Source organism: Cupressus sempervirens, chromosome 1 (genome assembly GCF_028749045.1).
Source record: "Cupressus sempervirens isolate cs-2001-9-10 chromosome 1, ASM2874904v1, whole genome shotgun sequence".
NCBI lineage: Eukaryota > Viridiplantae > Streptophyta > Pinopsida > Cupressales > Cupressaceae > Cupressus > Cupressus sempervirens.
The window spans coordinates 871,576,470-871,598,560 of NC_143118.1; the positions used below are offsets into that span (position 1 = coordinate 871,576,470).

Here is a 22,091-nt window from a genome sequence, read left to right on the forward strand (position 1 = left end):
GACCCAATATTCTGAAGGAGCCTCTATCCCTTTGGCCACGGGTGAACTAAGAAATGATGTCCTCATGAGCTTGTTTTCAGAACCTGAGCCGACTCTTCTAGTATTAGTCGTAACTCCTCAATGTGCACCCTTCATTTCAGATTTTCTTTCCCTGAATAATGGCGGAAGGTCCTTCCCCGAGAAGTTAATGCGGATGTGTGATTCCAGCGCCGTATCCTTCCAACATTCCACAGACATTCGTTCACCTTCATACGTGTGTTACCAAACCTGCGATTTCCACAAAATAGCTCCACTTTCGAAATACTACTGTTGTTCCGAGCTGCTGGGAAGTCTGAATCTGAGCGCAGAACACTACACTTGCTTGCTGAGCGTGCCCTTGAGTAGATACTGAACTCTCAGACGCACATAAACCGCTGAAAATGCCTCCTTTTTGGCACCCGACTGTTAATCTCGTGGCACGTTGAAAACTAAGAATTCCTGTTATCACGTCAGCTCCGGAAAAATGCAGATTTAGGGCCTGAAAATTATTTACCACAATAAACCTCCATTAAACTATCCACAAATTAAGTGAGTCAAGAGAAATTAGGGCTACGTCCAACGTCCCTTATTTGCTTCAAGGGTTTTCGTCCTCAAAGCGACCAGTCACATTCAAGCAACTAGAAATGTAAAACTGCTGAGTTCATTAATTCTTCTTGTGTGTTAATCCCAATGCTAACTCGTCCATTTATAATCTCGGAATGGGAGAAAGTACCACATGCAAAGAATGTGGGTTTAAAAGTCATTTTCGTCCTGTAGTCACTTAAAGCTATGTATAAAGTAAATAACTTTAAAACATTAAAGTGACTTAACTCCGCATCTTTAATAAAGTCCTGGAATATAATAAATTAAATTCCCTTTTTGTGACTGGATAGCATCCTGCCTGAAGTCGATATTAACCTATCCGGATGTGGAGATAGATTAATTTTGTTGCTCAGAACTAAAATTGAGAAGGGGACATGACAGTCCTCCCTTCCCGGGATTGCTTGCCTTCAAGCAATCTCAATGTTGGGTGCTGTAATATGGACTCGCCTTCCCACATGGCATCCTCATAAGGCAAGTCTTTCCACCTGATCAAATATTCTCTAACAGTCCTGTTGCGTAGCTTCCTCTCCCTGGTCTCAATCACATCCTCTGGTACCAAAACAAGTTTACCCACTTCATCAAGTGGAGGTAAGCTCTCTGATGGCACAATCTGCTGGCCCATTGCCTTCTTGAGGCATGAGACATGAAAGACGTTGTGGTTTTGGTTGTCATCAGGTAAATCTAGCTCATACGCGACCTCCCCTATCCTCCTGGTGATACAATAAGGTCCATAAAATCTAGGCTTAAGTTTTTCGGCCCCGCTTTTCTTCAATGAGCTCTGTCTATAAGGCTGTAGCCGAAGAAAAACTCTATCTCCAACCTCAAAGCTCCGCTCTGTGCGATGTCGGTCAGCATACAACTTCTATTGATTCTGTGCCTGTTGGATATTATCCTTGAGAGCTCTAAGGATATCTTGCTGCTCTTTAATCCAATCTTTAGCTAATGGCGCTCTACTGTCTGACAAAGCCAAATCAATTAAGGAAAGAGGCTCATAGCCGTAGAGTGCACGGAAAGGAGTCATCCGAATAGACATATGATAGGTGGAGTTATAAAAATACTCCCCCAAGTACAACCACTTGACCCATGCTCTCTGCTGACCTGCAATGTAGTTTCTCAAGTAACCTTCCACCCACTTGTTCACTATCTTGGTCTAGCCATCAGTCTGTGGATGATAACTTGTGCTAGGAGTCAATTCTGTACCAGTCAACCTAAAAATCTCCTGCCAAAAAGTACTGAGAAATCTACTGTCTCTATCACTTACAATGGTTTTAGGTAATCCATGGAGTCTAAAAATCTCTCGGAAAAACAATTCAGCTACCTGGGAAGCCGACCAATCTGTAGATATCGCGAAAAAATGCACGTACTTGGTCAACTTGTCCACCACTACAAAGATGCAATCCCTGCCTTGGACCCTCGGCAACCCGGTGATGAAATCCATAGAAAGGCTCTCCCATCTCTGAGCTGGAATGGGGAGGGGCTGAAGTAATCCTGCTGGAAAAACCTGTTCAGACTTGTTCTGCTGACAAGTCTGGCATTCTCTAATATGCTGTAACACATCATCCTTAAGCCCTTTCCAAGAGAATCTCTCTCTAATCTGCCTGTAAGTTTTGAAAAACCCAGGGTGCCCTGTTGTCGGTGCATCATGTGTGGCGCGCATAATCTCTTTCTTAAGTTTAGAATTGGGTACTAGGTAGATTCTATCCTTAAAGTATATAATATCATTCAATACCTTGTACCGTTCATCCTGAAGTATGCCATCCAAAATCTGACATGCGTGTGCATTTTTGGAATACTCCACTAGAAGTTGTGATCTCCAATCCGCTGAAATTTCAGAAGTGATGTAACAATCTAGTACTGGGGGTCTACGAGATAGAGCATCAGCAACAACGTTATTTTTCCCTTTGACATATTCAATGTCAAAATCATATGCTTGTATCTTGCTGACCCATTTCTGCTGTCTTTCATTCAGTTCCTTTTGTTCTAGGAAGTAACGTAAGCTATTATGATTAGTTTTAACTGTAAATTTGCTTCCTACCAAGTACTGCTTGAATTTTGCCTACGCATGCATTATGGCCAGCATCTCTTTATCATATGTGGAATATAACACCTCGCTGCCTCGCAGTTTTCTGCTCTCAAAAGCAATAGGGTGACGATCCTGCATCAAAACAACCCCTGTTCCACTTCCCGATGCATCACATTCTAAAACAAAGGGCTTAGAGAAATCAGGAAGCGCTAGCACTGGGCATGAGCTCATCTCCTGTTTCAGCTTATCAAATGCTACCATGGCGTCCTCTGACCAAGAAAAACCCCCTTTCCATGTCAGATTAGTGAGGGGTGCAGCTACCTGTGAAAAACCCTTGGCAAACCGTCGATAATAAGAACATTGGCAAACCGTCGATAATAAGAACATAGACCAAGGAAAGCTCGCAATTCTGAAACATCCTTCGGTGGTGGCCAATCCAAAATTGCTCTGATTTTCTCCTGGTGCACCTTAACTCCCTCAGCTCCAATTACATGACCCAAGTAAAGAATTTCAGTCAACCCAAATTTGCACTTAGACTCTTTTGCGAATAAGAAATTCTCCGCTAAGATACTTAGAACCTCATCCAGATGTTGTAAATGTTCCTCCCATGTTCTGCTGTAAATTAGTATGTCATCAAAGAATACCAAAACACACTTCCTTAACTTTTTTTTAAAAATATGGTTCATGCAAGACTAGAAAGTGGCTGGTGCGTTAGTGAGCCCAAATGGCATCACGAGGAACTCATAATGTCTGTAATGGCATCTGAAGGCTGTCTTATGCACATCTTTCCGGACCCGTATCTAATGATACCCTGAGCGAAGATCTATCTTAGAGAAATAAACTGCCCCATGAAGCTCATCCAACAACTCATCAATGCAGGGAATCGGGTACTTGTTCTTGATAGTCCTCTTGTTCAAGGCACGGTAATCTATGCACATTCGAAGGGTGCCATCCTTCTTTTTAACCAACACTACCGAGGATGCAAAAGGACTTGAGCTGGGCCTGATATGCCCCATATCCAAAAGCTCCTTTATCGTCTTCTCTATTTCCTCATTGTAATGCCTGGGATGACGATAAGGTGTAGTGATAACAAGTTTAGCTCCCTCCTCAAGCTCAATAATATGCTCAAATCCCCTATCTGGAGGAACCCTAGGAGGAATATCCTCAAACACTCCTGTGCTTATCTATAACTGATTGTATGTCACAGTGATAACGGTGTCTCCTTAGACGAGATGAAACACTGAGTAGCCCACTCTATATCCTCATGTCTTAAAATAGCCTCCATTCTGTGAGCGGAAATCACCCTAGGACTACTATCAGAAATAGCTTTGAGGATCACTAGTCTATCATCCTGTAAAAATTCCAGCTGCATAGTCTCATGATCAAATGTATACCGACGGAGAGTACTCAACCATTGTCTTCCCAAAATGGCATTGAGTCCATCCAGATCAACCACATAGAAATCAACCTCTAAAAGGTAACCATCAAACTGAATCTGGAGCCCTGCTACCTTCTCTGTGCACCTCAAAACTTCTCCACCAGCTACCTTAACATCAAACTCAGGTATGGCCATTGTCTGTAATCCCCTCTTGGATACCATCTGTGTACTGATAAAATTATGTGAGGCTCCTGTATCTAAAAGGAAAATAATACGCTGGCCTCTAACAACTCCCTTCACCCTGAAAGGATGACATGTTGGGTCACTTGAAAGGGTAGCTAAAACTGGAGGTTGTTCCGTACTGGTTTGTTTCTTCTTATCTTTACCAAGCTGCCCTTCAACTTCCTTCTCTTCCTCGCTGTCCCCACTGGTATTCTCTTCCTGTGGCTCTTCCACCTCTTCCTCCTCCTCAGAATGGACCTCAACGTAATGGATTTTGCCTTTACCCAAGCATCTGTGATCAGGAGTCCAATGCTCTCTGCAAGTAAAACATAACTTCTGCCTCCTTAATTCATTGCGTGTCTCAAAATCCAATCTGGGGGTGTCTGTCTTTTGCTGTTTTTTATTTCCCTTATAAAAAGTGGATCCCTTATAGGATTTCTTAGAAGGTTGTGACAATGAGGTCGATGTGTCCAAATCATGAGCAATCTTAATGGCGTCATCCAAGGTGTTTGGTTTTAAGACTTTGACCAAACCTCTAAACCTGTCCTTTAATCCTTCAGTGAATAACATCACCTTGCACTGCTCGGACATATTTGGTACCATCACTGATATCTACTGAAACTCATCGATATAGTGATCCAAAGTCTCGCTCTGCCGTAACTGGGCCAAATCCCTGTAGTAGACCTCGATATCTTTCCTGTCAAAACGGTTAATCCTATGCTCCACGGGGACGCGTCCCCTGCCTCTGTACCCTAGTACCCGTACCGGGTACGAAATGGAGACGCGGGTACGGATTTTGGCCGTACCCTGCGACGTCCCTTTTTGAGGGGAAAGGGGACGGTCCCCGAAATGCCAAAAAAAGTTTCATAGGAAACTTGGGTACGGATTTCCGTACCGGGGACGGCGTTCCCATCCCTCGCCCATACCCTTTTGCCCCACGCGGTCCCCTATTTTCCAGCCGGCCGCGGGCGAGTTAAAAAGTTAAAAAAAATGGTTTAAAAAAAAAAAAAAATTTAGTCTTTTCTATTCTGCCTAGGGCCCACATGGATGTTAAGTTGTTAACCCTAATGTGTCTTCTTAAATAGTTAAAGTTGGAGTTCATTGCTCATTTGGAGTTGTTTGCAAGTTGGGAAGAGGAAGAGGAAAACATTGAACATTCAACAACAACAAAAGAGGAATGTGTTTTGGAGGTGGAAGAGAAAGTTTTGCCTTCATTTCTACTTCATTCCAGGTATGTTTTTTATTTTCTTTTTGTTTGATTCAAACTTCATTGTTGTTTGTTGTCATTTTTCATTTTTTTCAATAACATAGAGAGGGCATGTTAATGGAACATTGAAATATTTTTTTTTCTATAACTTGCAGCAGTATACTATAAATCATTGTAAAATCCAAAGGCAAAAACATGAGCCGCAGTGAGAGTGAGGGAAGTAGTGATAGCATGGAAGTTGCCATGCAAGAAACTCAAGTGTCACAATTACAAAGACCAAGAAAAAGACCTAGGGCAGCCATTGATGAGCTTAATGTAGATGTCCCTATGGAAGATGCAATGCCTAATCCATTTGAGTGCCCTTCCAAAGCCCTAAAACAATATGCCAAAGGCCCATTCAACCCTAAGAAACCTCTCCTACAATTTGCCACAAAAGTAGACAAGAATAAGAAGAAAAATTCGCGGGGTAGTAGGGAATGGGAGTGTCATTTATGTAAGAAGCATTATTTTGGGAGCTACACAAGAGTGTATTGCCATCTTTTATGGATAGGTGGGCAAGGGGTGAAAGGTTGCAAACAAATTACGGAGGAAGAAAAACTTGAGGCCAATAGGTTGTATGTGGAGGGGGAGTTATTGAAATCCGGGGGTCCTATGAGTAGCACACCCACACCCTCATTGACTCCCACTAGCACTGTTAGTAAAGAGAAGGGAAAGGCCAAGACTAAGAGAGATACCAATGTGGCTGATTTATTTAACATACAAGCAAAAGATAGAGCTGAAGAGTCCATTGGCAGATTTCTTGTTGCTCATGGCATACCATACCATGTTTCTCGTTCCTCATTCTATAAACAAATGTGCAAAGATATTTATGCTGCTGGTCCCTCATTTGTACCACTAGGAGAGACTAAATTACGCACCACTATCTTTGACAAAGAGTACTCAAAAGTAAACATTTTGATGGAGGATATGAGGCAAACATGGATGAGTGATGGATGTTCTATTATCATGGATGGTTGGACCGATATCAAACATCGGCCACTCATCAATCTTATTGTCACTAGTACAGCAGGGGCCTATTTTCTTAGAGCCATTGATTGTTCGGGAAAAAAGAAGGATGCATCCTTCCAATTTCAGATTTTGAAGGATGCTATAGAAGAGGTAGGGACTTCAAATGTTGTGCAAGTAGTCACTGATTCAGCCCGTGTGTGTAAATCAGCTGGATTGATAGTAGAGAGCACCTATAGACACATTTTTTGGACCCCATGTTGTGTACATGCATTGAATAACACCTTGAAGGACTTTGGGAAAATTGATTGGACGTGCAAATGTTTATTTGCAATCATCACACATCTCTTGCATTATTTAGGACATTTTCCAAAAAAGAATTCCTCAAGCCTGTGGAGACTTGATATGCTAGCTACTTCATTTTGTTGGAGAGGATGGTTGAGGTCCAAGAGGCCTTACAATCCATGGTGGTCAATGCAGAGTGGAATAGATGACATGAATCAAGCACCCCAGATGGAAGACTTGTCAAACGAAGAATCCTAGATGAAAATTGGTGGACCACAATGAGGTAAGAAACTTAAGAATTGGTGTATATCATAATTGTTATTATTGCTGATTTAATAAAAATTTTTTTTGATTTAAGCACTTGCTGATTTTTTTAACATATTATGTTTCTCACTTGCAATTTTGTTTCATTTGCAGATACATTTGCTCCTTCATTGACCCTATTGTGCAGGTCATTAGATATGCTGATACTGACTTTCCTAGCCTTGGAGAGATTTATGAGACCTTTGATAGCATGCTTGGGCAGATCAAGCAAGCTGTTAAAGATAAGGAACCTACTTTGGAGTTCTATGAGGAGCATCTTAAGCCCATTGTAATGAAAAGGTGGAACACTATGAACAACCCACTTCATATGGCAGCCTATGCAGTCAATCCAAAATGGTATGCACCAAGGCCTGGGAGAGTGCCTCCATCTAATGATGAGGAGGTGAGTTTAATTTATTAAAGAATTCTGATTTTATAATACATTTTTAAATATTTTATTTTATTTGTAAAGTTTATAAACTCTAAGTTCTCACTTCTTAATTTTTGTTTGTTCAATATAGGTGAAGGAGGGCTTCTTCAAGGCCCTTTCAAAAATGTATAGTGCAGAGGATGCTGCAAAAATTCGAGGGCAATGGCTTGACTTTGCCAATCTTCGTGGTCCAACATTTGGTAGACCAGAGTCGAGGACTGATAGAGCTACATTAGCTCAAAAGGACCCGATTGGATGGTGGACATGGCATGGTAGAGATGCACCTAAGCTGAAAGCCCTTGCCACCCGTCTTCTCTCACAGGTTGCGAGTTCCTCTGCTGCAGAGAGGAATTGGTCTACATATAGCTTCATTCAATCGGTCAAGAGGAACAACCTTACCTCTAGACGATCAGAGAAGCTTGTGGCTGTTCATAGTGTATTGCGACTACAGGAGCGATAGAGTCTTGAGTATCGACAGACTCCAGCACTACGTTGGGATGTTAATCCTGAGGATGCATTGCAGATTGATGAGGATAACACACCCCCAGGGCTGCTTGGAGTTCCATTGGATGAGGACCCTCTGCCTACCCCTGCCAGTGATTCAGAGGATGAGATTGATGATGATCTTGATTTAGATAGAGATTTAGATTCCTAGAGGACAGCCATATATTTGGCTTTCTGCTTTTCAGATACTTAGATACATTATTGCTTTTGATTATTATGGAGTTGGACATCTCATTTACACTTCTAGTATTTACTTTCATTATGTCATTTTGATTTTCATTTCATGCATGATGATGATAGATTGATACTTGGAGCCTTTGGGCATTTTTGCTAATTGTATGCGATATTCGGATATATCATTATATCATATTCTCATTTTGATTCTAATCTTAATAGTTTTCAATTTCCATGTATTCTATGGTGAATGGTTTATCAATGTTATGATTTATCATTGTTATGGTATGCATATCAGAAATATATCTCTAAAGAAGTCTAATTCTCCATATATAAAAAATTTAAAATCCCCTATATTTTATAGCCGTCCCCTGAGGTCCCGTCCCCCAAATTTTGGCTTCGACCCGTACCCGTACCGGAAACACGTTCCCGTCCCCTAAAACGTCCCCGTCCCGGAAACTCCGTGGAGCATAGGGTTAATCAACTTTGAGCTGAAAACCTCGTATGAAGTGATGAGTCCGTGATCCTAGGTAACAAGTCCATGTTGCCACCAATCATAAGCTGCCCCTTCAAGATGCATAGTGGTGAATCTAATAGCTTCTGTTTCTGTCATGGGCTTGAGTGTTAGGTAGGTATCCAATTTATGAATCCATGCTTTGGCTATAGTTTTATTGCTGCCATCGAAAGTGGGAAGTGTTAATTTGTTCATGGCATGTTTAAGATCCCTGTTTTGCATCTTGGGCCTTCTATCATGTTGAGGTCTCTCAGCTTCCCTTTTTTGGTTCATATATTGATTAAATGTCAAATTTTGCTTGATTGGGTCTGGAAGTACATCCCACTCATCATATATAGCTATAATATTATCAGGTAACAAAGCTGGAGTTGTGGGTTGAGCCACTTCTTCCTCAGCATTATTTCCCACAAAAATAGGCATCAAGGGTTTATTTGTATTCTGAGTTGGAGTTCTTACTGTACGGGATGTTCCTGCTATGCTACCACCCCCACTTTGGTGGCTGGGTGCTCTCCTATTTTCAGGAGCTAACTGCTGCATGGCACCTGTGAGCTGCTGTAACACTGCAGCAATGTTATTTTGCCCTTCTCTAATGGCCTGCATGGTTTCCATTACTTCCCTGTCTATTGCTTCGTCATTTCGTGCCATTGGAGAAACTAGTGCTTGTTCCTGAACCTGTTCAAAACTAGTAGATTGTTCAACTTGTACTTTTGGTCCAAAGCTTATATCCTCATCCATTGAATAACTATCTTCCACCACAAGATGTTCTGAAGATTCTGTCGTTTCCGGCTGAAGATGACGGAATGTATACTGCCTTTTACTCATTCAAGAACTTGCAAAAAAAATAGTTTTCTCCACAAGCTGGCAGGGTCTGTGGCTCTGATACCACTGTAATAAACTTAGCCCAATTCCTACAGCAAATATATATATAATTTTTTTGAACTGTGGTAGATTGTTCCCAAAATTTGACAAATTTGCAAATACTGTTATATATGTGGGGTAATGACTTTGTCCACTTTAACCCAGTCTGTAAGGATTTCAATAATAACACATAATCAACTGACTTCCCAATACAATCAACTTAAGCTGAACCCCTGAGAGAAACTAACATGAACCAGGTACTAAACTGTTACCAAAGTATTTTTACTGCAGTGGGTATTCTGTCAAACAAGTCTCTGCTAACCCAGGTGTCGCTGTGTTCACTGTACTGTTAACTGAATATTGCACGAGCATTTCAACAAACAGTTGTCAACTGTTCCTATCACTTAAGAACTATGTGGAGTGCAATACTGAAACATTCAGGCACTATAAAATTTGATGTTTGAGATATGTATTTAAACAATAATACCAACGTGATAGCCCATCCAAAGATTTTATAGAGATCTCAACATAAATCCGAAATCAAAGCTACAATGTCATCACATTAAATGATATACCAGTAATAACAACATTTTCAGAACACGTTAATAAACCCAAGGAAAAATCTGAAATAGCATCTTGAAGTACAGACCCAATATTCTGAAGGAGCCTCTATCCCTTTGGCCATGGGTGAACTAAGAAATGATGTCCTCATGAGCTTGTTTTCAGAACCTGAGCCGACTCTTCCAGTATTAGTCGTAACTCCTCAATGTGCACCCTTCATTTCAGATTTTCTTTCCCTGAATAATGGCGGAAGGTCCTTCCCCGAGAAGTTAATGCGGATGTGTGATTCCAGCGCCGTATCCTTCCAACATTCCACAGACATTCGTTCACCTTCATACGCATGTTACCAAACCTGCGATTTCCACAAAATAGCTCCACTTTCGAAATACTACTGTTGTTCCGAGCTGCTGGGAAGTCTGAATCTGAGCGCAGAACACTACACTTGCTTGCTGAGCGTGCCCTTGAGTAGATACTGAACTCTCAGACGCACATAAACCGCTGAAAATGCCTCCTTTTTGGCACCCGACTGTTAATCTCGTGGCACGTTGAAAACTAAGAATTCCTGTTATCACGTTAGCTCCAGAAAAATGCAGATTTAGGGCCTGAAAATTATTTACCACAATAAACCTCCATTAAGCTATCCACAAATTAAGTGAGTTCAAGAGAAATTAGGGCTATGTCCAACGTCCCTTATTTGCTTCAAGGGTTTTCGTCCTCAAAGCGACCAGTCACATTCAAGCAACCAGAAAGGTAAAACTGCTGAGTTCATTAATTCTTCTTGTGTGTTAATCCCAATGCTAACTCGTCCATTTATAATCTCGGAATGGGAGAAAAGTACCACGTGCAAAGAATGTGGGATTAAAAGTCATTTTCGTCCTGTAGTCACTTAAAGCTATGTATAAAGTAAATAACTTTAAAACATTAAAGTGACTTAACTCAGCATCTTTAATAAAGTCTTGGAATATAATAAATTAAATTCCCTTTTTGTGACTGGATAGCATCCTGCCTAAAGTTGATATTAACCTATCCGGATGTGGAGATTGATTAATTCTGTCGCTCAGAACTAAAATTGAGAAGGGGACATGACAAAAGTGAAATTATAGAACATTAAATCCTAAGAAAGGACAATGCAAAGGATGATAATCACACACCTCATGGAACTCATAAAATAGTCACTAAATGTTTCAAGAAGCCACAAATACAAGGAAAGGAACAAGAATGTATCACAATGAGATTAGTACATGACTCCATAAGGATGATGAGGGTGACCTTGCATCATCTCAAGGGTCATACCACAAGGATAATACAGTAGAGACTAAAGCCAGAAACTATAATTCAAATTATTCAAAACTAATTCCAAGATATTAAACACAATCCTCTTTGACCTTCCAAAAAAGACTTATCATTCATAGTTATAGATAAGGGGAGTATTGCTTCTAGTGCAAGAGAATCTGCAGCTTGCATCATCTCAAGGGTCATACCAGAAGGATAATACAGTAGAGACTTGAGCCAGAAACTATAATTCAAATTATTGAAAACTAGCTCCAAGGTATTAAACAAATTCCTCTTTCACCTTCCAAAGAAGACTTATCATTCATAGTTATATAGAAGGGGAGTATGGCTTCTAGTGCAAGAGAATCTGCAGTCACTGCATGCATCCAGTCTAAACTTCTTGAGATGAATGGACAATAAATTGTAACATCAAAAGCATGGGAAGATAAGATTCAAAAAGTAGTGGAGAAGGACGATCAATACAAGCAAACAAATGATCATATCAGAAGATCTGAAGATAAAGGAAGAAACGATGTATTGAAAGAACTAGATGAGCAAGCAAATGATGGAAGTTCGGATTTAGATAAGTTTAATTTTGGAAACAAGGACACTCTTCAACTTATTCATAACCACTTATTTGAAGCTGAAATGGACAAAATTTATGACAACTCACCCGTTGAGGTGAATGAAGAAGCTATTCTGAAATCACACAAAGGCAAAGATGAAAACAAATTCTGGGATTTGGGAATCTGTAATACCCCTTCTAAGATTCTTCTACCTTCACAATCTAATGATAATGGTAATGAACTTTGGGGTCTGATTGAAGGATCTGATGGGTTCCTTATGATCTTATGTAATGCCCCCTTTAAGAGTGCTTGTAAATTTGTTATAATTACCTTGCAAAATCAATTGCAAGAAACTTCTTCCCCTTAAGTTTCAATTACTTCCCTATTTTTGGTCTATGATACCACTTCAATTATGCAAACTATATGACATATATGCATATAGTAATACTAGGCAATGAATTATATATATATATATATATATATAGACACACTTAAATGCAGCTCTTAATGGTGGGATTATCTCTGCTAACTCTGATATGACTGTTATGATTGTGCAAAGTTGCTTTTGATGTTTCACTATGATGTGAGCTTTCTCTGGTGTGTCGAGGGAGAATATGCCATAGAGTTGTCCAAACCCCTATAGCACTGAGTTGTGACTTATGATTTCAATTCATAAATTATATACTACTTATTTGTCATCAGGTAACTTGCTCAAGAAAGGTAGATTTAATGTTGGGATGATAAATAAGAAGTAATATCTGATTGCTACCTTCTCTCAATACATGTCTTCCTTTCTGCTTTGCGAGTAGCTAATACTTATGAACACATAATACTTTGTCCGGCGGTGATGAGAAAAGAGGGGTATGTAATGACCCTCCAGGTTTGGCTTTTAAAAGACAAACTAAAATATATTAAATAAAGTAGTAATTATTTAATATTTGTTCTTATAAGCTTATATTAGATAAATACTAATTGAAAATAAAATATTAGTTATTAATAGTTAATAGAACTGTTAATAAGTTTCTTATTTAAAACAAATAAGTTGGTACACGGGAATAATGGAGCCTTTAAATCATTAGCTGCGTGGAATGAGAAGGGGGAGGATCAAAGGGAATCAAGGTGTTAGCCAGAGAAGCAGATCAACTCTCCTTTCATTAGAGTTTTCTGACCTAGTGGAAGTAGCGATAATGTGAGAGAGTTGTCAAACTCTCAGAATCCTTATTCAAGTTTGTTAAAGCAGGAGCATACCAATAAAGGAATCGACTAGTAGTCTTGCCTGGGTGTTAAGTAACAATTACGGACGAAGAACTGTTCCTTCGTGTCCTAAATAATTCCAGTAAATCCCACATTGAAGGTGAAGTCTATTGCCGGGAAAGAGAGTTTTGGAATTCATCACAACATGAGTACTGTTTGTGGAAAAATGGAGAGTGTTGGGACTCATCGCTAGCAAATACACACAACTTATGGTGAAAGCCAACTTGTCATTTCCTTCAAATTCTGGGCGTCGATATCAGAAGAATATTCACAAAACCTATCAAACCAATTGATGTGGAGAGTCAAAAGCAAGTCAATATGCATGGTCGGGTATTGCGATATCCAGCGCTGAAGTTGCAACAGTAATATATTTGAATGTGATATCGTCTGCATAATCTGATAGTGCAATATCTAGAAGGGGACTCCTGTAGGTGATTGAAGTTGCTACAATAATATCTTGAGCCTGATTCAGGTGCAATTTTTATAATGAGACTTGTGCAATATTTACAGTTGGTGATCAATATATTATAAAATTGTCTGTCATTTCGTCTGTGTTCTGCAATTATATTCTGTAAATAGATTGTACCTGTGTTTTGAATTATTATGTCTGAGATTTCATTCAGAAATAGAAAGTAGAAATCATGAATTTTACTGGGTAAGTCTGTGAAAGTGTTCCTTATAATGCTGGTCACATACCTTAAGTGATGATAAAGAATGTGGACTTCTGATAAATATACTACTATATTCTTAACAATCCTTAAGTCCATTATGCACTAGCCACATGATGTCTTACTCCATGGTGGTAGAAAAGGCAGCAAGAAGCCAATTCGATGCATAATTCCTCATTTTCTGGCATAAACCTTTTTATTTGAACGATGTATTTACTGACTGGTTCTGTCTCAAGGTACTGATTGGATATATATATTTGTCTTTTTGTTCAATGATCTCCATCCTTGTCTTCTTCCATTTGTCCCTGTGAGGAATAAGGGAGAGATGACCTTTCAAAAGGTCGTGGTCATTCATCGGCCAAAACATATTATATATTTGTATCTTGATTATGATAATATGTTATATATATATATATATATATATATATTCTGATTTATATTATAATATTAATATATTTATTTGTTATGTATATTTAATAATATTTGAATATGCTTCAGATCTCACACGCAAACACATAGATTTTTCTATTTTAGATTATTCGTATTTCAAGCTATATATTTCAGGTTATATATTAATTATTATATATAAGTTGAATCTATTTATGTTACAGTATTCAAATATGTTACAATGTATATACTTATATTAATATATTATATTATATTATTATTATTATTTGATTAGTAAAAGGTTGAAGCCCTATAATCTATATTAATCATAAAAATTAACAAGTCTCTCCATTCAAATGGGCACTAGTAGGAAAGATTGGAGAAGAAAACCTCCAGTCTCGCCTGGGACAAAGGTCTTTTTATTACAAAAATTAAAAGGGGCATACCCCAGTGTATAATTTCTATTCGGGGACATTCCCCTTTTTACGACCAGTATCAGACATCTTAAATTTCAATGACATTCTACAGATCCCCTTTCTTTTTGGGGTGTGGGAAGGTATTACTTTCTTTGTATTTAATTCACATGATCTTGATATCCCTTTTTCAGTCCTGCTTGAAGATCTATTGGTTGTCCCAATTTGTGTTAGAGCTTTACCAGGACATCTCTTTGCGATGAGCCAAATTTGGATTGTAATATTTCCTTTTATAATCTTCATGATCTTTTGCGATTTCACAAAATATAACCACCCGCATGTTATGTTAGTTTAGAAAGACAATCAACTGCGCTTTAGCCTGAAATTTTATTTATTAATTGTTTTAATTTTGAGCCTTTTGGTTTAACTTTGATTCTAGTATATGGGTGATAAATTTAAATAATAATCCTTGTGTGATTTGATTTATAGCTTTTAAAGGAGTAAGGGTAGCTTCCTTTTGAGACATCTTATATTGTGTTTTGGATTGTTAATTTTGCATTAACTATTGATGGATGATTGCAAGAGAATTCCTGATACACAAGTTCTAAGAGATTTGCAAGATCTATGGTTTGGTTCTTGTAAGAGGTTCACAAAGTTGAGATAGATAGATCAACAAGTTACCAATAAGTTGTGCTCAAGTGCATTATCCTTTGATAAATAGAATAGTGCAAGTATAGATAAGTGCAATACCTATAGTAATGGTTTTTTAGTGTTATTAAAAGAGTCTCCTACAGACAATGTTCTTATCCCGGAGTCAGGTCTGCAAGTTATATGTATTTATAAAATTATTTAATGCAAGCCTAGGGCTTAGGTCATTGTTAATCAAAGTAAAGCCTTGTCCTTCTACACCTCTGTTAGCTAGAGTGTCTGCCTCTTTATTCCCTTCTCTATAAATATGCCGTATTCTGGAGTCTTGGAATTTGTCAAGGATCTTGATGACTTCTTCCAATTTAGAATTTAAAATCCAATTTGGGTTACTTCTCTTTCTTAATGCATTGAGGATAATTTGAGAATCACCTTGTATGTATAACTTTTGAATTACAGCCTTAAAACCGAGTTTCAAGCCTTCTTTGAGTGCTTCAAGTTCGGCTAAGTTATTTGTTATTATACCAAGGGGTTTGGCTCTTTTTCCCAGCCAATCTCTAGCCTCATTCCGTATGATGCAACCTAATCCTGCAATCCCAGGGTTTCCTCTTAAAGCCCCTTTGAAATTTAATTTGAACTATCCCCTTGGGGGAGGTTTCCATTTACATAATGATCATGCTGTTTTGTTGATTTTAGAATGAAACATCGAGGGAATAATAAGATTCTGCCAGTTGCTCCTCATGTCTGCATCCCAATTAGAAAAGGAACCTTCTTCCTTGTAAGTATTCCTTAAATGATTATTAGTGATTTTTAGGATGCTAGCTTCCACTTTGTTTAAGAAGCGATTTAAGTCCATTTTTGTGTTTCTAAAGGTTCTTTTATTGCGCTCTTCCTTGATTTCCCATAAAAGGATGGATGGGGATATTCACCAAAATTTGCTATATATTTGATGAATGTTTTGAGGCCAACTCCTCAAGAAGTTCCAGAGGTTATCTGTGAAAGATGAACTCTAGTTGACTTTATTGCATGACCAATTCCAACATAGGCTAGAAAACTGACAATCATATAAAAGGTGATGAACAGTTTCAGATTCCATTTCACATAACACACATCTTGATGGTCCTTCAAGACCTATTTGAGTAAATCTATCTGTTGTTAAAATTTTGTCTTGCTTTGCTGCCCATAAGAATATTCTTGCCTTAGAAAGACAAGTAGGGTCCCAACATAGGTTGAGATAGATTTCTGTTTTATCCCAACCTTGAGAATTTATTATGAACTTGTAGCCTTTCTTAACATTGTACTTTCCATTTTTAGCTGCTCCCCAAATTAATCTATCGTTCCTTTCTTTGTGGTTTACTATTCTAGTTTGCAAAAAGTTCTCAAATATTCTTTGATTTTCGAGGGTTAAATTTAGGCTTGTCGCTTTTTCCCATTGCCCACCTTCTGATGTGGCTTCCATATAATTCTTCACTTTAGGGCCCGAAAGTCGCCTAAGAGTATTCTTGATAATAACAAGTAAGTTTTCTTTGTCTAGGGAGGGAAGGTCATCCCATGAGTCTTCCCAAAAAAGTGCTTCTTGACCATTGCCTATGGCTCAGGTTAGATTGCTTTGAATAATATCTCGGTTTTGCATCATAAAATTCCATACTTTAGAGCCTTTGGGAGGGGCTTTAGTATGAAACTGAGTTAAAGGGTCTGAATTTGTTAGATATTTGTGGTATAAGATTCTTGCCCATTTGATGTTGTGTTTTTGATACATTCTCCATACTAATTTAGCTCCTAGAGCTTTGTTCTGCCAACTTAATTTTTTTATACCTAAGCCTCCAAGCTCTTTAAGCCTGTAGATTTGGTCCCATTTAATGATGTCCAGTTTTTTCTTCTTGTTTGATCCTTGCCAAAAGAAATTTCTTAGTTTTTGGTCAAATATTTTTTTAACCCCTCTGGTTAACAACAAGCATGACTTCTGGAAAGTGGGAATAGTAGTTAGAACTACTTTAATCATGGTTGGTCTACTCGCCTTATTAAGATACTTTCCTTTCCAACTTTCTATTTTCTTCTCAATTTTGTCGTTACTCGATTTCCAAGTATTACTTTCTCTTACTCCTATTTCGATTTGTATACCAGGATATTTACAAGGGAACTCTTCCCTAGAGCTTTCTCTCGGTAGGGTTGTGTCATCAGAAAATTGTTGGTGTGTTATATTAGTCACTTTGTCAGTAACTTTTACCCCTATGATTTTTCCTTCAGCTTGGGCCATTTTTATGGCCCTACCAAATGCCTCAGCCATAATTATAAAGAGAAAAGGGGATATCGGGTCTCCTTGTCTTATGCCTCTTGATATATTAAAGAAACCTTCCGGAGTACCATTGATTAACAAGGAAATATTAGGAGTAGAAATTCAATTAAAAATTAAATTAACCCATTGATGCGAGAAGCCAAATGCTCTTAAAGTTTTGCAGAGGAATCTCCAATCTACCTTATCATAAGCTTTACGGATGTCTAATTTTATTTACTAGGATTTTGGTTACTTGACTTGAGTGTATTAATTTTTGGATAATAATAATAGCATCATAAATGGATCTGTTAGGGACAAAACCAATTTGTTCTTTTGATATTAGTTTATGTAATACTGTGTTAAGTCTGAGTGCCAAAGCTTTTCAAAGTATTTTATATATGGTGTTGTTTACCATATCGGTAAACAAATACTTATTGCATTAATAGATTAGAATGTAACACAGAACAAATACTTTATTCATATAAGCATATATGCAATTCCAATTACAATGATGATCCATAAATCTATTCGGACGATGTACATATACTTCCCGAAGGGGTGACTCAACCGTCACACAACCTTTTGGAGACCAACTCAACCCGTCGGCTACAATATAGTTTTTACCGACATCATCATTCCCTCCAAAAAGTAAAGTCATCTCTGGACGACAAAATAGAGACAACTTGTACATCAAAATTCAAAAAATGACTCAAACTACATAGCAAACTAAGTAGAGGGTTATGTCCTTGATCCAGCCGGTGTGGTAGATGTCTTTTGGGCCCTTAGCTCGTTCAGTCATGCACGCAACTCATGTACTTGCTGCGTCCGGGCGTCCAAATTCAATTGCATTTGTAGTTCTAGTGCTCTCTTCATCATGTTGGCTATCCTTCGTAGCTCCACTTCCTTTGCATCTGATTCTTTATTTGCCTCTCACCACTGAGATACAACTGCTACCTTCTTAGCAATGAGTGTTGCCCACTCCTCCCAAGTCGCCTATTGGGTGGTCAATCTGGTAGGTGTCTCCTCCCGAGCTATTACAACTACTAACTAATCTGCCTCGCTCCTACGCATAGCATAGTACACCTCCCGATATACTTGTGCTATCTCTCGCATGAGCTACTCAACTCTGTTCTCTACCATAGGCTCTTGAGTATTCCATTCTTGCAGCATCTTTGGGATCTCTATACTCGGCCATCCTTTTGCCTCGAAGCATACATAGAAGGCCGTTGGATAACCAACCCTCATAAATGCCAAGACCTGCTTTAGCTCTTGTACTACCAACTCCAAGGCGTGTCTTCGTGTTGAGACTACTACTGTCTACCTCGAGTTAGTACATCTGCTAAGTATGTCTCGATATCCTCCTCTATAGCTATCGAAGGGTTAGATGGCGTGGTGTTCTCTGTGGCCATTGCTGTCTTGACCGCTTCTAACATCTTCTCAGTCGTGCTCCTTGTTAGAGGTGGGGGTGGTGGTGGTTCCACGGTAGGATGACTCTTTGTTGGGGCTGGGGGATCTGTCACCTCAGGTACCTCTCTCATGGGTGAGATAGTGACAAGTGTCGGTACTTCTGGTCTGATACTGAATCTCCTACCTAAGTACGCACTCAGCTCTTGCAAACTCAAGTCCTTGGCTACATCTTCCCTCGTGGCTAGTAATGCATCATCTACGGTGACCACTGCATTAGATCCTACTACCTCCAATCTGACCTGTGGAGTCTTCGAACCTTCAACTGCTTCTACTTCCATCACTCCCTCCGTTCTGCCTGTGTAGGTACCTCCATCACTCCCTCCTGTGTCTCTACCTCATCATTGGGTATAGCTGTGGCTATATGTGTCCTAACCCCTATCTCTGGTAGAGCTACGACTGCAACTAACAAAGCCTCTCAATTAACTGAAGGCTCAACAACCCTTGGAGGTGCTAATGCTGGTCGGGTTGATGGCCGGGGTGCTGGTTGTGTTGCTAGTTTGGGTGCTGTGGTGACTGGGGCCATAACCATAGGTTGCCTAAACTATCCAAATCTCGGAATGTGAACGCTTGCTAGGACTAAGTGAGAGTGAGATGTAGCTGCAAAGGACCTCGAAAATAATAGTGTTGGTGCTGTGATAACCTCAACGTCCTCCTCATCCTTGTCCTCCACTTCCTCCAAGTTGTCAGTGTCTTCGGAGGATGTGTCTTGGCTTCCACTATCAGTGTTCCCGTGCTTTGAACTCTCTACCTCCTGTAGCAACCTCTTCTTTTTGATGGCCTTCTGCCCTCTTGGAGTATCAAGGTGCTTCCACTACATGATCGGAGGCTCCCCTGTTTCTATTAGACCTGGCTTGATCTCTAATCTATCATTAGGTATCGTCCGTGCTATGGTGTCGACAAAATAGACCAATGGCGTAGTGTGGCATATAAAATGTTTTATGTTGTAGTGTCATGAATTCATTCATGCGCTTAGCCAATAAAGATGCTTAGTCATATACTCTGCCATTCATGATGCCGTTCAGCATGGTCACTTGTAGAAATGAGATAGCTGATGCCCTACTCAGTCCATGAGTCTACTTTTTACCAAGTCCATTAGACAACGCTAGTGTCCTTGTTCATTGGATTTCTTCCATCCTCTTCTCTTCGAAGTATCCATTAAGGCTTCGCTTTTTGCCCGAGGCCATTTACCACATACTAATTCTACTAGTTGTGCCTTCACTTCATGACTTAGTTTCCTTGGCTTGTTTTTAATTTTTCTCCCTCCTTGCGCATGACCAGCTATGCTAAACATCCTGGTGAAGTTTGCTGCTCTAAAAGATATCACGAGGTTTTGTCCCAGATAAGGAAATGAACTTGTTCGTGAGAATCAGTTGTAGGTTTCTAGCATGGTGCGGAAAAAACCCTCGAAGTCGCGAATGCAAAACATTGGCATCTGCAACGCCCATTCCACTTGCGCCCTTCGTATGCTTTCCTTCGCAAAATGGTCATTTGGGGTTTCCTGCCATCACGTCCTACACTCTAACCCGTTCAAACCCTTGAACGTCACATTCTGGGGTGTGAGGTGTGTAGTTGCAGCTAGTTGTACTTGTGCCCTTACCTTTTTTTTTTGCCTGTACTTCCTGTAATCTACACTCTTGATGGTAAAGCTTGTACATTCCTGTTCATTGTGTTTCTGGATGAATCTTCTAATTTTTTCTTCCAAGCCCTCATTTCTGCACTCTCCATGACTGTCCTTCCTTTTGTTTTGCTAGAAACAGTTATTTGAATGGTTGGAGCCATTTTTACACTTTCAGAATATTCAACTTCTTGGTCCCTTACAGTACGGTGCTTGTCTCTCAGACACAACACTTGGTTTCTTGTCGTACGACGTCTACTTATATGGGCTCTCAACTGTGCTTAGTTGTTGGTACGGTGGGCTTGCTTGTAATTGTCTTTTTTCTGCATAACTGGGTTACCATTCTTAAATAAACAATAAACACTTCTTTGTGCCCTTGTTTTACTACTTCATGGCCGTATGACACATGACCTGCATCCTTGCAAGCATTGTGTTAACTGGCCGTATGGTGTGAAACCCTTGTTGATGCTTACTGTACGGTATGCAATTTACTTTAGCTTTTTGACTTTGGGGCCGTACAATGTGAAACTCCTATTGATGCTTTCCGTATAGTATGCAATTTACTTTAGCTGATTGCTCCTTCGCCAGTGCCGTACTGTTTATGTTTCTTTCTCTTGCTGTGTTATTGTTTGACCATACGGTAACATTGTGGTTGATTCACACACATGCTTTTTCATTGATCACTTTGGCCGTATGGTATTGTTCTTTGCCAATTGACCATAGGGTATTTTGTAACTCTTTCAAGCTTTCCTTCTCATGGCCGTACAATATCCTTCATTGGTTGCATCCTTCATCGTACAATACCTTTTTCTCTTTTGCCAATGGTATAACCAAATGCTCTTCCTTCTACGTCTATACGGTATACGACCCAAACGAATGCAGTGTTTTAATAACCGTGCGATATGTAGACTTACTTTTATCTCCTGCTTGGCGATACGGTAATCTTGCCTCTTCAAGCCTTTTCGTACGGTGATCATCTCCTTTCCGTACGGTGAGCGGTTTCACTTTTAATCTCTTTCCTCTTGTTATCTTCTGCATATACTTATTATAATTAACTATTTTTATTTATTTATTATTCTTATATACATATATATTTGATTTCTATTTATTATATTTTTATATTGTCTTTGAGTTATTCATTCGGGGGAGTCTCCTGTTCTCTTGAACCCTTTTCTTCTTTTATGGTAGATTTTTAATTTTGACCCATTTACTGCACATTCGTCAAGCCTGTAATGTCCCCTTTTTAGCATTCATAGCATGATGTTGTCGTTAGCCTATTTTCCCACGGTCCCGTAGGCTAACCAGGACATTAAAGGGACTTAGAGGCCATTTGGCCTAGATAGTTTCAGTTGTAGGTCTTCTTGAGGGGTTTTGAGGCAACTTTGGGCATACTTACTATTTATAGTAAGTCATCTTGGATATGGTCGGACATCCAGTGGCAACG

General features: G+C 39.3%; 2 protein-coding genes across 4 annotated transcripts in view; both read left to right on the forward strand.

Moving 5' to 3' along the window:
- LOC149580600 (nodulin homeobox-like) overlaps nucleotides 1–22,091 on the forward strand; it is a 182,535-nt gene that overhangs the window by 115,845 nt on the left and 44,599 nt on the right. The gene's annotated exons all lie outside the window — the stretch shown is intronic.
- LOC149580601 (uncharacterized) lies at nucleotides 6,905–8,076 on the forward strand. The gene is made up of 3 exons (XM_089792168.1): nucleotides 6,905–7,024; nucleotides 7,159–7,447; nucleotides 7,566–8,076. Exons 1-3 carry the CDS (start codon nucleotides 7,020–7,022, stop codon nucleotides 7,932–7,934), a joined length of 663 nt encoding a protein of 220 aa, XP_089648294.1. The 5' UTR covers nucleotides 6,905–7,019; the 3' UTR covers nucleotides 7,935–8,076.